At 54.9% G+C, this 20,945-nt stretch overlaps 2 protein-coding genes across 2 annotated transcripts; one reads left to right on the top strand and one right to left on the bottom strand.

The window, feature by feature from the left end:
- Positions 1–2,994: 2,994 nt before the first annotated feature.
- On the bottom strand, positions 2,995–10,597 carry ZNHIT1 (zinc finger HIT-type containing 1). The gene is made up of 5 exons (XM_055410126.1): positions 10,447–10,597; positions 4,129–4,299; positions 3,593–3,672; positions 3,318–3,487; positions 2,995–3,224 (listed from the first exon to the last, which is right to left on the bottom strand). The coding sequence occupies exons 1-5, from the start codon at positions 10,466–10,468 to the stop codon at positions 3,203–3,205; spliced, it is 465 nt and encodes a 154-aa protein (XP_055266101.1). The 5' UTR covers positions 10,469–10,597; the 3' UTR covers positions 2,995–3,202.
- A 125-nt stretch (positions 10,598–10,722) lies between these two features.
- Positions 10,723–18,985, top strand: PLOD3 (procollagen-lysine,2-oxoglutarate 5-dioxygenase 3). Its single transcript, XM_055410121.2, has 19 exons — positions 10,723–11,575; positions 12,167–12,258; positions 12,433–12,569; positions 12,654–12,817; positions 12,948–13,060; positions 13,216–13,279; positions 13,826–13,923; positions 14,157–14,258; positions 14,449–14,574; positions 14,781–14,902; positions 15,136–15,240; positions 15,357–15,482; positions 15,777–15,918; positions 16,008–16,121; positions 16,309–16,377; positions 16,895–16,999; positions 17,504–17,650; positions 18,082–18,207; positions 18,543–18,985. The coding sequence occupies exons 1-19, from the start codon at positions 11,428–11,430 to the stop codon at positions 18,696–18,698; spliced, it is 2,256 nt and encodes a 751-aa protein (XP_055266096.2). The 5' UTR covers positions 10,723–11,427; the 3' UTR covers positions 18,699–18,985.
- The last annotated feature ends 1,960 nt before the right edge of the window (positions 18,986–20,945 follow it).

The following is a 20,945-nucleotide window of genomic DNA, read 5'->3' as shown; positions in this document are numbered from 1 at the left end:
GTCCACGAGGAAGGGACTGTACAGAAACATAGACACTGGGAAGCGGGTTTCACGCAGGCCCTCAGTTTAACAACCTACAGGACAGGCCCTGGGCCACGTGATGCTGACCTGCCTCTTCTCACCCCTTCCCCCTTTCAGGAAAACCAACCTGAGCCAAGTTTCACATTCGAGCCTTGACTACATGCCTTCATAGGACCATGGGGTTAAGTTTTGGTTTCTTTGTCCATCAAGCAGGGTCACATGGCTATAAAGGGTTATCAAACTACTTTTTAACCCTTTTAAACATTATTTTCTTCTTTGCTAGAAGCTACAGAAGCAAGATCTGGCCCCTGTCCTCAGAGAACTCACAGGCTGGGAGCAGACAGAAACGCAGACAGCTAGTTGCCACGTAATGGGCAAGGTGCTACGGCCGCTTATTCCAAGAAGCCTCTGATTTCTGAGGAACTGGCTAAGAAAAAGCTCAACGACAATCTGCTTAGGTCTTGGGCGATGATGTCAACAGTTAAGCACTCCCCAAACACCAGGCACTGGGCCCGGTACAGTCTCTAGTCCTCCGATTTCTGGGAGGTGGCGGTAACAGAGTTGGAAAGGCAAAGTGATCTGTCCAACCTTGTAAGCAGCACTAATAATTAGTAGTATAGTGAAGTGAAAGTGTTAGTCGCTCAGTTGTGTCCGACTATTTGCGGCCCCATGGACTGTAGCCCACCAGGCTCCTCTGTCCCAGGGGATTTCCCAGGCAAGACTACTGGCATGGGTAGCCATTTCCTTCTCCAGGGGATCTTTCTGACCCAGGGATTGAACCCAGGTCTCCCACATTGCAGGCAGATTCTTTACCATCTGGGCCACCAGGGATTTCCCAAAGACCCAGGTGTTTTCCAAGGTGGGGACCAAGTCTCCACTAGTACATAGGAAGCTGGCAAAAACTGCTCAAGATTTTCCTTGAGGAATTATGGTTTTAAATGAGGGTCTAGAGATGAGATCCTTCCTAGAAAAGATCAATACATGACTTGTAGAGCCAGTCAGCATGAGGAGGCCCCTGGGATCCTATCAAGGCCAGCAGAGGAAGACTGAGTGTGTCAGAAGAGACAAATCTTACACCATGTGGAACAACAAAATATTCAGTCAGTCCACTTAGGAAGTAAACCAAGGAGACTGCTGACTCAGCAGCACTCCAGGAAACCCGAAGCAGGTGATCACAGTGAAGCACAGGAGGTGTTCCTCAGCCAAGAAATAGTCTTGTCTTTTTTTTTGGTCACACCATGCAGCTTCTGGGATCTTAGTTCCCTAACCAGGGATCGAACCTGGGGCCCAGCAGAGAGAAAGCGGCAAGCCCTAACCACTGGATCGCTAGGAAATTCCCTCTGTTTTCTTTCTTGAGTGCCCTTTCTTGGTGGAAAGGAAAATAGAAAGGCTAGGATCCAGGAAGGTTTCCCTGCCTGAGAGCAAGATAATTAATCTAGGCCAAAAAGTCTGCAGCCAGTAGGCTGAATTCCTGCTGTCCCAGTTACTGTTGCTGTCTAACCAACCATCCCAAGGCTCAAAGGCATAAACTGTTTTATTAAATACATGGATCCTGAAGGTCAGGAATTTAGAGCAGAGATGGCCACTGTCTGCTCCAAGATGTTGAAGACACAACTAGGAAGACTCAAATGGGTGAGGGTGACTTGATGTCTGGGGTTTGGAATCCTCAGGAAGCAGCTTCACTCCTATGATGGAAGCCTGGACTGGGAAGGCTTGAAGGCTTGCTCATCTAAACCTGTTTTCAACGGGAGGACCTGAACACAGTAGGCACAGCATGGCGGCTTCAGGATGGCTGGATTTCTTACAAAGTTGCCAAGGGCTCCAAAGGCAAGTATCAAGAGACGGGGCAGCAGCTGGCCTTTCGTGTCCCATGATCATTCTTCCACCATTGTCTACTGGTCCAAGCAGTCATTAAGTCTGACCAGATCCCAGGGGAAGGGGACCAACAGGCCACTTTTTGATGCTTGAAGGATAGTAAAAAATTTTACAGCTATTTCTGAAAACCACCACGCTGAAGACTGTCTCTTGAACCCTGTCCTTACCACCATTCAACATGGCACTGTCACCCAGCACCACTTGCCCAACCACCAGTCTCCAGAAGAAAGAGCAAGCAACTTCCCAGGAAGAGACTGGCAACACCTGGCAAGAAAGTCCAACCACAAGAAAGTCCCCGAAAGCAGGGAGAAGAGCCTAAGAAGGCCCCTGACACCAGCCGGGCTGGATCTCATTAATATCTTATTGAAATAACCTGGGTCGCAGATATTTCCTAAGCGTCTGCTCTGCTGTCTTGCAACAAGGTGTTGAGCGTGAAGACAGCAACTCCGAGGCGTCTTCAAGCTCACAGCTTATGATCCACTTACAGAAGGTGTGGGTGTGAGAGGCTCTAGCACCACAATGTTGTATCAACAGCATCAGGTCCACCAACAGAGGCCTTTGTGCCATGAACTCCCTGACGCTTCCCAGAAATGGCTGGGTTTGCTCTACTACTACTAATTTCACACACCACAGTCCACGACAAGACGGGCTTTCTAAGGACAACTCGGACGGGAGGCACCAAGGACAAGGGCCCAGTTTCTCCCCTTTGGGTAAGAATCAGAGACAAAGACACGGCTGACCCCGTCTTCTGTGTTACCCTTCTACATCCCCGTCCCCAGCCCTCACTCCACCTCCCCATCACCAGTCCTGGGACTCAAAATACATTCTTAAGAACTAGAGAAACGAAATACAAGGAAGAAAAAAAAAACTAGATCAATAACCAAAAAAGCGACAAAAAGCAGCAGCCAAAAAATGCAACGACATAGGGGTGGCGGAAGAACAGGACAGCATCTTTCTTGGTCAGGGACCCAGAGGGGCAGACAGTGGGAGGAGTGATTGACAGGTAGGAGAAAAAGACACAGAGCAGCGAGTTCGAGAAACAAGGGATGCACCAGCCTCACCTCCCAAATCCCATGGAACCACCCGGGCAGGCTCCTCCTCACACGAGACCTTTTATTACAACAGCCCTCTGAGGGCTCAGGCACTGCTCTGCCTCCGGCCCTGGAAGCGAGGCTGGTCTCCCTGGAGCACAGGACACGGGCTTTGCTGGGCTGCCCTCCTGGTCCGGGAGGAGTGACTTTTCCTTCGGTGACACTCTCCGAGGCCAGGCGACGCACGGGGCCTTCCTCTCTGGGGATGCCCAGGGTCACACAGTCCACTTCAGGCACCTGCGGGCAGAGGAAGCCCTAGATGAGCAGAGGGTCCCTAGGCTGCTGGAGGGAGGAGAGGGAGGGTGTGGACCCGGAGGAAGGCCCTCTCACCTGGTCTCCTGGTGGGTGCCCAGACAGCGCACAGTACAGTACCGGGCACCACAGCTGACACAGGTGTAGGGGGAGGGGAAGCCGCAGACAGCACAGAAGGGGCGCTGGGGCCGGGACGGGGGTCCTGCACAGGCCGTCAGGTAGTTAGGGCCCTCGGCCACACTCAGGTTCTGCAGAGACAAGGGGGTGGGGCCAGCTCTGACTGTTCCGCCCACCCAGGGAGCCCAGCAGGTGCATCCCTGCCCCTTGGGGTCCTCCCAGACAGCTCTTCTCACCTGCTCCTCCAGCAAGGCCTGAAAGTTTTTTCGGAAGCGGAGTTTAAAATGATCACCTCGCGTTTTCTTCTTTTTCTTTCCTAGACGTCAAGGGCGATGAGTTACTTGGCCTTCACCCAGGAAGACACCGGCTTCTCTGCCCCACTGTTCCCAATGCCCCCGTGTCCGTTCCCTGCCCGGGTGCCTGCCAGGTTCTAAGCCGGCCTCTCTCTCCCATCCTTCCCTGCCTCCCACTTCTCCAACCCGAGCCTTCCTCCATCTCCACACTCCTGATACCGAGAGCTCCGTGTCAGAGCTGGAGGCGATCTCAAGGGCTCATCTGCCCTGGCCTCTTTATTCTACACACAGGAAAGGAAATCGAGGCACAGACCGGGAGAGGGCGTGGCTCAAGGGAGCCAGAGGAGCTCACAGGCCATCCACCCCCAGCCCGACACCCTGACCCGGCCAGGCTCTTCCCCCTTCCTGCAGCCTTGCGTCCCGGCTCACCCCCCACCCCACCCCCGCCCCGCTCCCCCTTCCTCCTCCACCCGCCTCACCGGTGTCTGCGTCGTCATCAAACTGAGGCAGCCGCTTGCCCAGCTGGGGGAGGCCCGCATGGGGGTCGTCCTGGAAATTGTCATTCTCCAAGGCCTCGAGCTGCCTGTTGATGCGGCGCTGCCGGGCTGCCCGGTCCAGCACCCGCCGCTGTCCAGGGTCCTGGGAGCGAACTAGATGGGACAGGGCCACAAGGGTTACGGGAGCAGAGAAGAGAGAAGCTGGGCGGCCTCGGCTCTGGGCCATGGGTGGAAGGAAGATGTCCAGGGGGTGGGAGCCACAGTTCTCTGATCTCACCCTAGTCCCCAAACCCTTGGCCCCTGGATCGCCTCCCAATATATCACCTATTCTGTCTTCCTCCTTCTCAGCCACCGAAGACTGCTGTTTCAGTCATTCATGCCTGGTTTCCATCCTTTTGGCCCCATCCTTTCCTCCCAATCCCAGACCTGGTCAGTGAAATGTCTCCTGGAGACCTCTCATTGCGGGCAGAAACCACACAACCATGCCAGTGGAGACCACAGTGCACTCGGGTTTTCCAGGTGCCACTGGGACCTTGATGCACTCAGCCTTTATGCACAGCAATCTTATTTCCCACCTCAAAGGACAAGCCACCATGGAGAGATGCTTATCCATCAGCCCACCCTCAATCATAACTGCATGGGTACCCCCGTCTCCCTCCATTCCAAGTGGATGCACCCACAAGTCCCACTGCTAAACCCAAATCCTTTACTCTGAGTTCAAGTCTTACCCCTCCCTTATATCTTCAACACCCCCCTCTCCCGCCCCACTCAACTGGTACTTTCCCCTCCATAGCAAAACCTGCTAAATTCTCCTGTGTCTAACTTCACAGCCACTCTGCTGTGAGAGCGCAGTCCATGTGATGTTTTATTTCCTTACCTCCCTTCCACTCCAAACTCACCCCCAGCAAACCAACTCCCACTCAACGGGAACCAGTCACACTCAGGACAGCTAATGTAATTGATACATGGGTGTGAGTTCTGGCTGCTCCACCAGTCAGCGGTCCCAATCTAGCAGAAGTTGGTTCGTGAGGTTTAAGGAAAGAAGCTGTCGCCATAACATAAAAGTGCAAAGTGAGACAATTAGTGCTGACATGGAAGCTACAGCAAGAACGAGCTAAGGGAGTTCCCTGGTGCTCCAGTGGTTAGAACTCTATGCTTTCAGTGCTGTGGGCCCAGGTTTGATCCCAGGTTGGGGAACTAAGGTCTTGGATGCTGCATGGTCTGGCCAAATGAAGAAAAATCAGAAGAGCTAGCTAAGACAATTAATGAAGGTGGCTACATTAAACAATAGACTTTCAGTGCAGACAAAACTGCCTTCTATTAGAAGAGGCCATCCAGGACCTTCCTAGCTAGAGAGGAGAAGTCAATCCCTGACTTCAAAGCTTCAAAGGATAGGCTGACTCTCTTGTTAAGGGCTCAAGTGGCTGATGACAGTGCTCATTTACCATTCTGAAAATTCTAGGCCCTTAAGAATTAGGCTAGATCTACTCTGCCCTTGCTCTATAAATGGAACAGCAAAGCCTGGATGACAGCACATTTGTTTATAACATAGTTGACTGAATATTTGAAGCCCACTGTAGATACCTACTACTCAGGAGAAAAGATGCCTTTCAAAATATTACTGCTCATTGACAATGTACCCAGTCACTCAAGAGCTCTGATGGAGATGTACAACAAAATCAATGTTGTTTTCATGCCACAATGACTATTCTGCAGCCCACGAACCAAGGAGTAATTTTGATTTTCAAGTCTTATTATTTTAGAAATGTATTTCATAAGGCTGTTGCTACCATAGATAATGACTCCTCTGATGGAGCTGGGCATAGTCCATGGAAAACCTCCTGGAAAGGATTTAGAATTCTAGATGTCGTGAAGAACATTTGTGATTCACGGGAGAGAAAAAAAATATCAACATTAACCAGAGTTTGGAAGAAGCTGATTCAACCCTCACGGATGACTTAGGAAGTAACTGCAGATGTGGTGGAAATAGTGAGAGAACTAGAATTAGAAGAGGAGCCTGAAGATGTGACTGAATTGCTGCAATCGTATGGTACAGTTTTCATGGATGAGTCAAGAAAATGGTGCTTAAGATGGAAACCACACCTGGTGAAGATGTTGTAAAGATTGTTCAAACGACAACAAATGATTCAGAATATTACATAACTTCAGTTCAGTTCAGTTCAGTCGCTCAGTAGTGTCTGACTCTCCACGACCCCATGAATCACAGCACGCCAGGCCTCCCTGTCCATCACCAAATCCCGGAGTTCACTCAAACTCATGTCTACAGAGTTGGTGATGCCATCCAGCCATCTCATTCTCGGTCATCCCCTTCTCCTCCTGCCCCCAACCTTTCCCAGCATCAGAGTCTTTTCCAGTGAGTCAACTTGTCGCATGAGGTGGCCAAAGTATTGCAGTTTCAGCTTTAGCATCAGTCCTTCCAATGAACACCCAGGATCGATCTCCCTTAGAATGGACTGGTTGGATCTCCTTACGGTACAAGGGACTCTCAAGAGTCTTCTCCAACTTAGTTGATGTAAAACCCTGGCAGTAGTAGGGTTTGAGAGGATGAACTCCAATTTTGGAAGAAGTTCTACTCTGGATAAAATGCAATCAAGTAGCATTGCAGGCTACCGAGAAATCCTTCATGAAAGGAAGAGTCAACTGATGCGGCAAACGTCACTGTTGCCTTATTTTAAGCAATTGCAACAGCCCCCCAGCCTTCAGCAATCACACCCTGATCAGTCAGCAGCCATCCACACTGAGGCAAAACCCTCCAACAGCAAAAAAAAGTTACAGTGTGCTGAAGGTTTAGATGATGGCTAGCACTTTTTAGCAACAAGTATGTTGGTGATGGACAGGGAGGCCTGGCGTGCTGTGATTCATGGGGTCGCGGAGAGTCGGACACGACTGAGCGACTGAACTGAACTGAACTGAATATTACAGCGTCAGACTTTATTTTTTTGGGCTCCAGAATCACTGCAGATGCTGATTGCAGCCATGAAATTAAAAGACGCTTACTCCTTGGAAGGAAAGTTATGACCAACCTTGATAATATATTAAAAAGCAGAGACATTACTTTGCCAACCAAGGTCCATCTAGTCAAGGCTATGGTTTTTCCGGTGGTCATGTATGGATGTGAGAGTTGGACTGTGAAGAAAGCTGATCGCCGAAGAATTGATGCTTTTGAACTGTGGTGTTGGAGAAGACTCTTGAGAGTCCCTTGTACCGTAAGGAGATCCAACCAGTCCATTCTAAGGGAGATCGATCCTGGGTGTTCATTGGAAGGACTGATGCTAAAGCTGAAACTGCAATACTTTGGCCACCTCATGCGATGAGTTGACTCACTGGAAAAGACTCCGATGCTGGGAAAGGTTGGGGGCAGGAGGAGAAGGGGACGACCAAGAATGAGATGGCTGGATGGCATCACTGACTCTGTGGACATGAGTTTGAGTGAACTCTGGGAGTTGGTGATGGACAGGGAGGCCTGGCGTGCTGTGATTCATGGGGTCGCGGAGAGTCGGACACGACTAAGCGACTGAACTGAACTGAACTTTTCAATTAAAGCATACACAGGGACTTCCCTGGTAAGCCAGTGGCTAACACTCTGTTCTTAGAATGCATGGGGCCCTGGGTTCAAATGCTGGTCAGGGAACTACTAATAGATCCCACATGCCACAAGTAAAAAATAAAAGAAAGATCCCACATGCCACAACAAAGACCCAATACAGCCAAATAAATTTAAATTTTTTTTAAAAATAAAGCATATATATTAAGACATAATGCTATAGCACACTTAATTGACTATAGTGTAAACATAATTTTTATATGCGATGGGAAATCGAAAAATTGGTGTGATTCAACTTTTTTATGATACTTAATCACGGTGGTTGAGAATCAAGCCTGCGTATCTGAAGTCTGACTGTACTAATCTCTCTGCATAAATGGCATCCTTTAATCTTTACATCAACCCTATGAGACAGGTTTCACTATCATCCCCAGTTTACTGGAGTTCAGAGGTTAAGAAACCCATCCAAAGTTCACACAGCTAATAAGCAGCTCCTGGGTCAGAATTCAAACCCAGAACTGCCTGGCATCAAAAACATCCTCTTGATCACTGCACTATACTGCCTCCCTTCCTAGTACCAGGCGGTGCCCTGGGTTCTGGGAATACAACCAGAGTTTAACATCAGGTAGGGGATATAAATGATGAAATCAACAAGCACAGTACAGGACAGTATATGCCAGGATGGGGAAGTGCAAAGTACCATGAAACACATGACAGAAACACATACCCTATCCTTGGGGCGTGTGTCAGTCACTCTGTCGTGTCTGACTTTGCGACTCTATGGCCTGTAGCCCACCAGGTTCCTCTGTCCATGGAATTCTCCAGGCAAGAATACTGGAGTGGGTTGCCATTTCCTTCTCCAGGACATCTTCCCAACACAGGGATTGAACCTGAGTCTCCTGCATTCCAGACAGATTCTTTACCGTCTGAGCCACCAGGTCTTGGGATAGTTGGGAAGATTTTCCATGGTAAAGTAAGTCTAGCTTGACGCCTGACTGATGAACAGAAGTTAGCCTGGTTGGAGGAGGGGAAGGTGTCTTAGATGTTGGTACCAGCATGAGAGAAGGCCAGGATGAAAGACTGCAGTGTCTTCAATACATTTTTTAAAGTTCTACATGGCTGGTATTATAAAGTATGTGGGCAGAGGATATGAAGTTAGGCAGACCATTAAGAATCTTACCTTTAAGTGTCTATATGAATTTGGATTGGGAAATTATATTTTATTTTTTGGCTGCGCTGTAAGACTTGTGGCATCTTAGTTCCCCAATCAAGGACTGAACCCAGGCCTCGGCAGTGAAAGGATCAAGTCCTAAGGGTCCATTTCACTGGACTGCCAGGGAGTTTCCTGGACTTGAGGACTTTATGGAGAGTGACAGAGATCCAGTGAGGGGTTTTAAGACGACTGACTTGATTTATTACAAGTCAATCTGGCAGATTGCTCCCACCCTCATCGCTTTTTATCTGGATTACTCAATAGCTTCCTAACTGGCCTTCCAATCTCTAGACCTGTGCTACACAATAAGGCAGCCACTAGTCACATGAGATTATTTTCCTTTAGATAGATTAATTAAGACGTAATTAATTAAAATGCATGAAATTTTAAATTAAGTTCCTCAATCTGGCTACTGGCTAGTCACTTCAGTCGTGTCCGACTCTGTGTGACCCCATAGACGGCAGCCCACCAGGCTCTGCCATCCCTGGGATTCTCCAGGCAAGAACACTGGAGTGGGTTGCCATTTCCTTCTCCAATGTGTGAAAGTGAAAAGTGAAAGTGAAGTCGCTCAGTCGTCTCTGACTAGCAGCGTCTCCATGGACTGTAGCCCACCAGGCTACTCTGTACATGAGATTTTCTAGGCAAGAGTACTGGAGTGGCTTGCCATTGCCTTCTCCGAAGTTCCTCAATCTAACCAGCCACATTTCAAGGGCTCGATAGTCACAGGCGGCTATTGGCTGCCATACTGAATAGTGCTGATTAAAAACATTCCCATCATCCCAGAAATTTCTACTGGACAGCGTGGCTGTAGCCCCTCCAATCCACCCTCTGCAATTAAGTCCTTTTCTATGAGATAAATTTGTTTGCGTCAAACCCCTGCGTTAAAAGCCCCTGAAGGCTCTTCACGGCCCTCTCCATAGCGTTTAAACTCGTCAGTAGTGTTTAAAATGCCTTTCAAGGGTATGTTTCCCTTGTCCTCCAGCCTCTCTCTCCTCCACAAGCCCGGGAACTGTGAACTTAGTTTCCTAAGCGATCTACGCTTTCTTGCTGTCCTACCTTGGCGCGTGCGATTACCGCTGCAGGGAAGGAGTCCCCACGCACTTGCACGGAGCAAAACCGTAACTTTTAAGACACGGTCCAAGCGTTTTCTTTCCCTCCAAGCCTTCCCTGTCCCCTCCTTCCCAGAAGTTGGGTTGGATGCCACTCCTCCCTGAGCCCAGGCGCTTTGCATCCCTCTACCATAGCACGTATCACTATGAAACGCAATGTCTGCGTGTCTTCCCCGCTCCCGGAAAGCCAGTTCTTGGATGCGAAGGATCTTTCTTCTTTCTTCATTCCCAGAGCCCGGTTTGCAGCAGGCATGAATACAACGTGAACAGAAGGGAGCTGCCCCGAGTTTAGGGGGCTGTCAGTACCCGAGCGCCGAGGGAAGGATTTGAGACTAATAACCGGGTGAGGGAATCCTAGGCCAGGTTCAAATCTGAGAGGGAGAGAGTGGGCCAACAGCCAGAGGGTCACTTACCAGAAGTTTTCTTCTCCACCATTTCCACAACACAGCAGCAAGATGGGCCTGCTGCGCACGCGTGCTAAATCACGTGCTGTGGGTCGGGGCATCAGGACTTCCGGCGACGAGTGCTCCTGCGCGTGCGCGGAGTCATCCCGCAGGTTTTTGACTAATTACGCGGTGTTCCCTTGGAGACCAGAAAGCTTTCCGCCATTTTTTTTACGGGCAAAACTACTTCCGGCCTCAGTGCAGCTGTGTTATTTCGGAACCCCCGAAATGGGTCATTTTAAAGAGACGGTGCCAGCGATCTTTCAAGAAACGTCATTTTCCTTTGGCCCTTCCGAACGTAGAATCATCCCAGAGGCAGCCCCGGGAGCCCCTCCCCCGGGCCATGGAGATGATGGGCCAGAGTAGCGAAAGAAAATGGGCAGGCTTGAGTGGGAAGTCCCAGAGGATCCTCTGCCAAAACCTCAACCCCCAGCCCTCCTGAGGCTGCAGCCTCCTCGGCCTCCTCCGTCCCTGCCGCCGTCCCCTTTCGGCGCGGCCCCGCCGCCTAGCTCTCCGGGTCTTCCGCCCGGCTGCTCCAGGCTGGGCTGTGGCAAAGACCCGCCTCCGCGTCCTGCCGGACCCTCAAGGGGTCACTTCCCCTCTCCGCGTTTCAGTTTCCTCAAGTGTTAGGCTGGCAGGGGGCCGGGCTGGCTCTAAAAGAACCTCGGCTCGGGATCGCCAGCCGCAGCCCCTGCCCTTCCCCCGCCTCCGGGCCGGGCGCCCCCTCCGCTCGGACAGCTCTGCCGGCGGCCTGGGACAATCCTCGCCTTGTCTAGGGCTCCGGCATCTGGAGTTTTCTGTAACCTCCGGCTACGCCTTTTTTTTTTTTTTCTCACCCCCAGGGCGGAGCCCCAACCGGGCTCCTCCTAGCTGCTGGCCGTACAGCAGCCCGGGTCCTTTTTCTAGAGCCCCTCTCCCGAGTTGGGATCCAAGGCAGACAGCTAGAGCCGGATGCGGGCCTGTGTGCAGCTCCGCCCGCTCTCCGCCATGGCCTCGGGCCCGGGACTCCGGCCCCTGCTACTACTGCTGCTACTGCTGTCGCCGTCTCCTGCCGCCTCGGCCTCAGATCGACCCCGGGGCAGCGATCCCGTCAACCCAGGTGAGAACCCCGGGAGCGATGACCGGCGCTGGGCTGACGTGTCTGCGGGCTTGGGCCGGGGAGGGGGTTCTAGGCTGGCCTCTCCCTCGGTCAGCGGGCTCCCTAGGGCTGAATCACACGGTGCCTTGCCCAGAACTGGGGTGTCCAGCCACCCTCCCCCCCGCCCCCACCGCTTCGCGCACTGACCGCGAATTTCTGAGTGTTACTAGCGTTCCGCTCTCACTGGGGTTGACGTTTCCCTGGGTTGGAATAATTTAAGAAGGGATAAGGGAAAAGCGGTTGGGCTTCCCTGGTGACTCAGACGGCGAAGAATCCGCCTGCAACGGGGGAGACCTGGGTTCGATCTCTGGGTGGGGAAGATCCCCTGGAGAAGGGAATGGCAACCCACTCCAGTATTCTGGCCTGGAGAATTCCATGGACAGAGGAGCCTGGTGGGCTACAGTCTATGGGGCCGCAAAGAGTCAGACACGACTGAGCGACTAACACACACACAGGGACAGGAGCAGCGTGGGGGGTGGGGGGAGGGAAGGTGTGATCGGCGAGCTGAGTACATGGGCAGCGAGCTGGGTGCTGAGTCCCGTCTGGTGACAGAAAAGCTGCTGGTGATCACCGTGGCCACAGCGGAGACAGAGGGATACCGGCGTTTCCTGCAGTCAGCGGAGTTTTTCAACTACACTGTGCGGGTGAGGAGCGGAACACCCTCCTGGGCCCCTGGAAGGGGTGGGGGTGGCGTCTAGCCCCCCCACCCAGAGTGGGCCAAGGGCTGGATGCCTGGGACCCTCCAGTGAGCCTGGTCAGGGCGATGAGCCCACCTGGCCACCTGAGACCCTCCCTGGCATTCTGGGTCTCCTCCACAGACCCTGGGCCTGGGAGAGGCGTGGCGAGGGGGTGATGTCGCCCGAACGGTTGGTGGAGGACAGAAAGTCAGGTGGCTCAAGAAGGAAATGGAGAAATACGCAGAGAGGGAAGATATGGTCATCATGTTTGTGGACAGGTGAAGGGGAGGGGGCGGACAGAAGGGGAGAGGATAGGGAATGTCCTAGTGGCCGTGCTGCTCATCGTCCCCCGCCTCCCTCAGCTACGACGTGGTTCTGGCTGGCAGCCCCTCGGAGCTGCTGAAGAAGTTCGTCCAGAGTGGCAGCCGCCTGCTCTTCTCCGCAGAGAGCTTTTGCTGGCCCGAGTGGGGGTTAGCAGAGCAGTACCCTGAGGTGGGCACGGGGAAGCGCTTCCTCAACTCCGGTGGTGAGTGGCAGAGGGTCCGGCAGTGGTGGGGAATGGAGTATCCCAGGTGCCTGAGGGTGGGCGAAGGAGTGGGGACCGGCCCTGGGACACTGGGGAGTCTGGGAGTCAGCGCATCCTCTCCCCCCGCCAGGATTCATCGGCTTCGCCCCCACCATCCACCAGATCGTCCGCCAGTGGAAGTACAAAGATGACGATGACGATCAGCTCTTCTACACTCGGCTCTACCTGGACCCAGGACTGAGGGTAGGGAGAGGCAGAGGAGGGCCCCACCCCGCAGCTCTCGGGGGCGGCAGGCCCTGAGGAACAGGGTCAAGAGGCTTTCAGAAAGACGGAGAAGAAAGAGTGAGAAGAGATGTCTCAGCCTCTCTTTAATTCACGGCCCCCACCTCATTCCTCAGGAGAAACTCGGCCTTAGTCTGGATCATAAATCACGGATCTTTCAGAATCTCAATGGAGCTTTAGGTGAGGAGACAGCTGTGAGAAAAGGGGCGATGAGAGAGGCTGCTGGGGGTCCTGAGTGTGGGCGGGGCTCCTGGTAGATCGGGGGTGAACTTCAGCTCACCTCTGTGTTAACTTCAGCAAACGTCTGAATGGCCCACAGAGTAAGGTGCGCTCTGCTACCAGGAATAGCAGCAGCCCCTGTTGTACGTGTCCATTGCTATGTGCCAGGCTCTGGGTCAGGGGTTTCCTTCTTTAATTTCATTGAACACAACAATCCTACCAGGGGCGGGTCTGTGATTATCCACTGGTTACATACGGGGAAACCACCTCTCTGAGGGGCCAGACTCTTCCCCGGTACTAAGTGGTGGGGCTCCCCAGGTGGCAGCCTGGCCAGTGCCCTCGGAGAGAGACGTTATCCCATCCCTGACCCATGGACCATGGTCCTTCATCCTCTAGAACACCAGGGCACCTCCCCACCACCACCACCACCTCCACTGTATTTAGAAGCACCTGCTGATCAGCAGTTTCTAGAGTAAGGGAGTCTAAAGCCTGGACTTTCTTCCCCAGACGAGGTGGTTTTAAAGTTTGGTCGGAATCGAGTGCGAATCCGGAATGTGGCCTACGACACGCTTCCTGTTGTAGTCCATGGGAACGGTCCCACGAAGGTGCTCCAATCGCTTCTCCCCTCATTCAGCCCAGCCCCTGCCCCATCAGTCCCGGTCCCACAGCCCCGCAGGTTCCTCCAGCCCTTCCGAGCTGTGAGACCTCCCCCGGCCCCAGAAGCACAGGAGCTGGGAGAGGTTCTCCGTGCCCACGCTCCCCCCGCCCTTCTCCGGTCCCTGCCTCCACCTCCCTTACCCCTGGCCACGCCTCAGCCTCTCACCGCCTCTCCCAACAGCTCCAGCTGAATTACCTGGGAAACTACGTCCCCAACGGCTGGACTCCCGAAGGAGGCTGTGGCTTCTGTAACCAGGACCGGAGGCCACTCCCGGGGGGGCAGGTGAGGAGGGGGTGCCAGGGAGAGTGCTCTGAAGCAGAGGGTACCAGGAGGGTGCTGGGCAGCAGGGGTAGAGGCAAAGCCCCTGGAGATCCCCCCCGCCCTCCACTAACCTTGGCAGGGTGTGGAGGACAGACTGGGCAGGGGGAGCCGGGCTCTCCTCTGAGCCCCTTCACGTTGTCGTTTCTTCCAGCCTCCCCCCCGGGTACTTCTGGCTGTGTTTGTGGAACAACCTACCCCGTTCCTGCCCCGCTTCCTCCAGCGGCTGCTGCTCCTGGACTACCCCCCCGACAGGGTCACCCTCTTCCTGCACAACAATGTGAGACACCCCGCCTGCCAGCCTCTCCCCCGCAAGGGACCTGCCCACCCGCCGCTGCCCAGATCAGACCTCTCCCCGCACCCCAGACTCCTTCCTGCAGCCTTTCCTCCTGCAGGAAGAGTTCCTCCCGCCCCTCCTGTCCCTTAGATGTCACCTTTCTGCCCTCTCAGCGTCCCCTCCACACTCTCTTCTCCCCGCACCTCCAGGAGGTGTACCACGAGCCCCACATCGATGACTTCTGGCCCCAGCTCCAGAACCATTTCTCTGCTGTGAAGCTGGTGGGGCCCGAGGAGGCCCTGACCCCAGGAGAGGCCAGGGACATGGCCATGTGAGTGAACCCCGGGCAGGGCGGGGCAGTGGGAGCCTCTGCCTGCACCTTTCCCACCCTTCCCCTCTTCCCCACCGTCTTGTTTTTCCCCTCCTGAGTTCCAGCTGGTCAGATTCCTTCTGCTCACTTTCCCCCTCCTCTCCTCTGCGGGTTGGGGGAGTTCCACCCCCTGCTCAGCCCCCGCCTCCCCCCACCTGCTCCTGCTCATCTGGGTTTCGGTCTGTCCCCTCCAGGGACATCTGCCGGCAGGACCCCAAGTGTGAATTCTACTTCAGCCTGGACGCTGACACCGTCCTCACCAACCCGCAGACCCTGCGCATCCTCATTGAAGCGAACAGGTCTCTCTCACCGGGCTTGGCCAGAGGGCCCCCAGATTAGTCCCCAGGGAGCCCCCAACTCCCACTCTGGCCACGGGGCTTGCCTCCTCCCAGCCCTCACCTGTGCATGTCCACAGGAAGGTCATGGCACCCATGCTGTCTCGCCACGGGAAGCTGTGGTCTAACTTCTGGGGGGCCCTGAGCCCCGACGAGTACTATGCACGCTCGGAGGACTATGTGGAGCTGGTGCAGAGGAAGCGAGTGTGAGTCCTGCAGCCACTCCCCCAGCCCAGACGCCCGCCCGGACCCCTCCATCCTGCCCCAAAGGCCTGAACGCAGGGGCCCAGTGTGGCCACCACGAAGGCGTGCTTTGTTGTGGGGTAACTAAGGACCGACGGTGGAGCCGAGTGTGAGAGGGTTGTGACCAGCAGGGCTTCCCAGAGGGACCTAGCAGCTCTCAGCTGCCAAGGGAAGGGGCTCCAGGGGTGAATTGGGCAGGACGGTGGGGGTGGGTAGAGGGGCGCCCACCTGGCTGACCACTGTGTGTGGGCCTCCAGGGGCGTGTGGAATGTGCCCTACATATCCCAGGCCTACGTGATCCGCGGGGAGACCCTGAGGACGGAGCTGCCCCAGCAGGAGGTGTTCTCGGGCAGCGACACCGACCCAGACATGGCCTTCTGTAAGAGCCTGCGGGACAAGGTGAGGGGGTCTGGGGCTCCCAGCAAGGTCGCTGGGAGGCAGCCTGCTGGCTCCCCATCACCCTCCTCACACCCTCTGCCCACTGCCAGGGCATCTTCCTCCACCTCAGCAATCAGCACGAATTTGGCCGCCTCCTGGCCACCTCCCGGTATGACACGGACCACCTGCACCCTGACCTCTGGCAGATCTTCGACAACCCCCTGGTGAGTAGGCGGCCCCTGGCTCAGATGGCGCAGGCCCGTCCCTGAAGGGGAATGCCACGCGCCAGCCCCATCACACGCGTGTGTGCACTGGGCAGGGTTGCCTGCCGCCTGGGGAGGGGGCCTTCCTGGTGGGAGCAAGCGGCGTGAAGAGGGCAGAGGTCAAGGTGCGCCCCCCACTCTCCCCTAGGACTGGAAGGAGCAGTATATTCACGAGAACTACAGTCGTGCCCTGGAAGGGGAGGGGCTCGTGGAACAGGTGAGCCCCGCTCAGGACCGCGGCCCAAGGGGATGGCCACTGCCCCTGGGGCCCACCATCTGGATGAGGGGTTCTCCCAGGGTCCTTGCCCAGGTGTCTGGGAGTTTTCTACTCGGGCAAGATGAGGGCAAAGGCTGAGCTGGTAGGTATGCAGCCCCCAGCCCAGCATTCATCCCAATGGTCCTCCCTTGTCCATTGGCTGTGTTGGTGTATGGGTGAAATGACATTTTTTAAAAATGAGGTTGAAAACCACTGTCCCAGAACCCCGGGCTTCAGGAATCATGCTGTCTCTGCCGTGTTCTCAGCGCTGCTCTCACCTTTTCTGGCCAAGTCGTTCCCCTCCCGGACTCCCCCCACCAATCCATCCCCACGCTCCGCTCCCTGTTCGTCCACGTTCTCTCGTGTCCTGGCTTACCTATCTGCTCCCTGCTTTCTGTCTCCTCCCGCTGGCTGCCTTTCCCCTCCTGGAGCATCACCCAGCCCTGTTTTCTTCTTCCCCCACCCTGTCGTGTCTCAGCCCTGCCCAGACGTCTACTGGTTCCCTCTCCTGTCCGAGCAAATGTGCGATGAGCTGGTGGAGGAAATGGAACACTACGGCCAGTGGTCAGGAGGCCGGCATGAGGTGAAGGGCCAGGGAGGAGGGGGCCCCCAGCAGGAGGGAGGGGCAGTTTCCCTGATTGAGGGAAAATGGAAACTGGAGAGTGGGAACAGAGAGGGGCCCCCAGCAGGAAAGGGCAGACAGGGGGCACCTCTGTATTCTTTCATTCCGCCATGCATTCAAGAAATACTCCCTGGGCGGGTCCTTAGACACCAGCCCCTGACCTGGACGTGCAGGCCCTCCACGGTCCCACCTGCTGTCAGTAGCAGCAGGGAGCTAGCTTCTAAAGTCTGTAATGGACAGCCTGGGTGCTGCGGGGGTCACAGGAGGGAACCTTGACCCAGATGTGGGAGGACTGAGGGCATCACAGAAGGGGTGATGTCTTCGCCGAGACTTAGAGGAAGGAGGTGTGAGTCAGCTAAGACAGGGTGGAGACTTCCAGAAGGAGGGAGCACAGACTTCAAGGCCTGGGAGCAGGAGGAGAGGAGGTTGGCACTGCCCCGTCAGCTCCGTACCCACTGCTCGCAGGACTCTAGGCTGGCTGGAGGCTACGAGAACGTGCCCACCGTGGACATCCACATGAAGCAGGTGGGCTATGAGGACCAGTGGCTGCAGCTCCTGAGGGCATACGTGGGGCCCATGACCGAGAGCCTGTTCCCCGGCTACCACACCAAGGTGGGCCGTTGCGCGCTGCCCCTGCTCCCTTCTCCGCCTTCCCACACCCATGCTGGCTGGACATCTCCACACAATGCCTTTTTGGCCTGCAAAGCATTTAAATTGACCCAATAGAGTGAGATCCGGGCTTCCCTGGTGGCTCAGATGGTAAAGAAGCCGCCTGCGATGCAGGAGACCTGGGTGGATCCCTGGGTTGGGAAGATCCCCTGGAGGAGGGCATGGCAGCCCAGTCCAGTGTTCTTGTCTGGAGAATCCCCATGGACAGAGGAGCCTGGAGGGATGCAGTCCATAGGGTCGCCAAGAGTCGGACATAACTGAGCACAGCACAGAGTGAGACCCTGCAGGAGGGCAGCTCGGCGGGGAGCAGCCCGCGGGGAGCAGTGAGAACCCTCCCGGCCATCCCCCGAGCCTCTCCTCCCCTGTGCCCGCAGACGCGGGCGGTGATGAACTTCGTGGTCCGCTACCGACCGGATGAGCAGCCCTCTCTGCGGCCGCATCACGACTCATCCACCTTCACCCTCAATGTCGCCCTCAACCACAAGGGCCTGGATTATGAGGTGAGGCTCTACTGCCCTCCACTTCAGGGCGCCCCAGGGCCCCTCCACACACACAGACGCACGCACACACGCCCTCCCCCAGGCCCTGTGTCCAGCCCCCTTACAGCCCTGCACAGGCACGGCCACCGCCCTGCCCCTTGTCTGCCCTCATCACGTTTCCCAGTGACTTCCGGCGTCATGTTCTGGACGCCTTCTGGGCTGGCTGGCCCCTGTGTCCTGCATCCCCCGTCTGCCGATGCCCACCCCTCCTGTCCCCTCCCTCCCTGACGCCCGGGTCGGCCTCTCTCGCCTGGGGGCAGCCCGCCACCCAGTCCCCACATCCGCTCACTCTCCAGGGAGGTGGATGCCGCTTCCTGCGCTATGACTGCGTGATCTCGTCCCCCCGGAAGGGCTGGGGGCTCCTGCACCCGGGCCGTCTCACCCACTATCACGAGGGGCTGCCCACCACTCGGGGCACCCGCTACATCATGGTGTCCTTTGTCGATCCCTGACGCTCAGCCACTCTGCCCAACCTTCCCTGCCATCGTGCCTTCCCGTGCCCTGCCTCCTCGGGGTGGGGGGGTGGGTGTCGGCTCCTTGCCTCCTGGGTGTATGGGGTCTGCGTGCCTGGGACTGAATGTGTCGCCTCGCTCCCCACCACACGGCCCTCAGGAAGCTCAGGGAGCCCCCTGTCCTGTTCCCCGGTCCCCACGGGCTCATGGGGACAGGACCTCTGGGGGTTCGCTACGTGATAAATTATTGGTTCTCAGTCTCCCTCTCAATAAAGGAGGATTTGTAATTCTTGAGCCCATTTATTGTTTCATTACCTGTGGACCCCTTGTCAATCCCACCACCCAGATCAGAGGAAAGACCCAGGGTGACCCCAAAGGAGAACTGAAAAGAAATGACAGAAACATGATATTAGAGCAGAGTGGGAATCTAGAAGCTTGCTTGTCATTCCAGAGCTCAGGAGGGATGTGTTGGAGGCCTGACCCAGAGAAGGACTTCCCCTGTCAGGATGAGATGAGAGGCCCCCACCCCCACCCCCACACAGCCCCCAAACTGTCGTCCCCAATTCTCTCCTCATCTGATGGCATCTTCTCCCGTGCAGAAAGGATGAGAGAGGCACAGCCCTGAGCTGGGGTCCAGGGATAGTGCTGGGACATGCACTGTAGGAGGGAAGACAGGCTGGAAACTTACTGGGAGCTCTTGGACCTCAGCTTTTAGTCACATGGAATCAGGAGGGGGGAATCTGGAGGGTGAACCCAAGAAAGCTTCCTGGAAGAAGGAGAAGGGAAGCAGCCTTGAAAAAAAAGACCTCCTGGAGCTGGTCTTGCCTCTAGTCTCAAGGGGACCATCGAAGGCTTGCAGAGACCCCTGGAGGTGCCCTGAGGACAGCAGAGCAGGCCCCTTTAGCCTGGTCCTCCCCAGCCTTGTACCAGCTGCCTTCCTGTGTTGATCTCCCAATGTTCCCTAGCAGAAGCCTTTTAAAAACCAAGCATTTGTCCTCGGACATTTCCAGCTTCCAACACCCCACTTGCATCCACAGCTAGATTGTCCTTCCTTCCTCCTACCCGGATTCCCAGGAAAACTTCATCCATGAAACCGTCCTTCCATCCTTCCTGGCCCCCTGGGCGAGTCACCTTCCCTCGTGGACTGAGCATCTCTCTGGCCAGATTCTAAAGTTCATCTCACCCAGGCCCCCACCACCCTCATCACTTGCCCTGTGATGTGAGTGGACTGAGCAGGAATAGGAGGAAATATCTCTTAACAGAAGGTACCTGGTCAGTGAAGCTGCACAGATGTGAGGCCAAGGACAGGGGCAGAAAGCGTGAATCAGCCTAAGTGGTACTGGAAGCTGCCTATCCTGTCTCCACCCTTCATTCATGGAGCATCTCCCATGTGCTGGGCACCCGTCATGACGGCTGCAGTGATGAGCACAATTTTTTTGTTGCTCACAGTGTACGGGAGACTTTGATCAGAAAATCGCCACAACAGGAGACTTCCCTGGTGGTCCAGTGGTTAGGACTTTGCCTTCCAATGCAATGGGTGTGGCATTGATCCCTGGTTGGGGAGCTAGGATCCCACATGCCTTATGGTCAAAAAAAGCAGAATGTAAACAATAGAAGTAACATTGTAACAAATTCAATATATAAAAATGGTCCATATTAAAAAAAAATCCTGGTGACGGAGGGAAAGTATTCTGTGCCAGGAGAGAATGCAACACATGACAAAGTCTTCTGACAGTTGCCCGTCAGACTTTTGTAACAGAAGTGACATTCAGTGTGGCTCAGGACTTCCCTGGCGGCCCCGTGGTTAAGATTCCACCTTACAATGCAGGGGATGCTGGTTCAATCCCTAATCGGGGAACTAAGACCCCACATGCTATATAAAAACTAAGCCCATGCAGCTCAACTACTGGCCCCTCTGGACGGGGAACCCTTGTGCCAGAACTAGAGAGTCTGTGTGATGGGATGAAAGGTCCTGCCTAACACAGCCAAATGGATACATTAAAAAAATAAAGAAGTGACATTCAAAAAAAAAAAGACATGTCCTACCAGCGGGGAGGGTCAAGATGTAGAGGTGGGGAAATCAGCATCATCAAAAAGTACTGAGTTTAAGATGGACTCAAGGATGTTTGTCCAAGGTGGGAAATAGCGCCAACATGTTGTAAGGACTAGAAACGAAAAGTAACCTTTAGGGATGTCCTTGTCCAGTCAGTGGCTACGAGCCCCTGTCTCCAGTGCAGGTGGCCAGGG

The sequence above is a fragment of the Moschus berezovskii genome, chromosome 27, assembly GCF_049115385.1.
Source record: "Moschus berezovskii isolate FMDL1 chromosome 27, NW_MosBer_1.0, whole genome shotgun sequence".
In the NCBI taxonomy this organism is placed as follows: domain Eukaryota; kingdom Metazoa; phylum Chordata; class Mammalia; order Artiodactyla; family Moschidae; genus Moschus; species Moschus berezovskii.
The sequence above is the reverse complement of the archived record's forward strand: the minus strand, read 5'-3'. Positions and strand labels throughout refer to the sequence as shown.

Bases quoted from the DNA above. Each gene is read 5' to 3' on its own strand.
- ZNHIT1 (XM_055410126.1), bottom strand. From the start codon at position 10,468: ATGGTGGAGAAGAAAACTTCTG. The intron at 4,300-10,446 runs GTAAGTGACCCT...TGTCCCATCTAG, and splicing joins GGTGGAGAAGAAAACTTCTG to TTCGCTCCCAGGACCCTGGA. The intron at 3,673-4,128 runs GTGAGGCGGGTG...CTTGACGTCTAG, and splicing joins TGATGACGACGCAGACACCG to GAAAGAAAAAGAAGAAAACG.
- PLOD3 (XM_055410121.2), top strand. From the start codon at position 11,428: ATGCGGGCCTGTGTGCAGCTCCGCCCGCTCTCCGCCATGGCCTCGGGC. The intron at 13,280-13,825 runs GTGAGGAGACAG...TTTCTTCCCCAG, and splicing joins GAATCTCAATGGAGCTTTAG to ACGAGGTGGTTTTAAAGTTT. The intron at 15,919-16,007 runs GTGAGGGGGTCT...GCCCACTGCCAG, and splicing joins GTAAGAGCCTGCGGGACAAG to GGCATCTTCCTCCACCTCAG.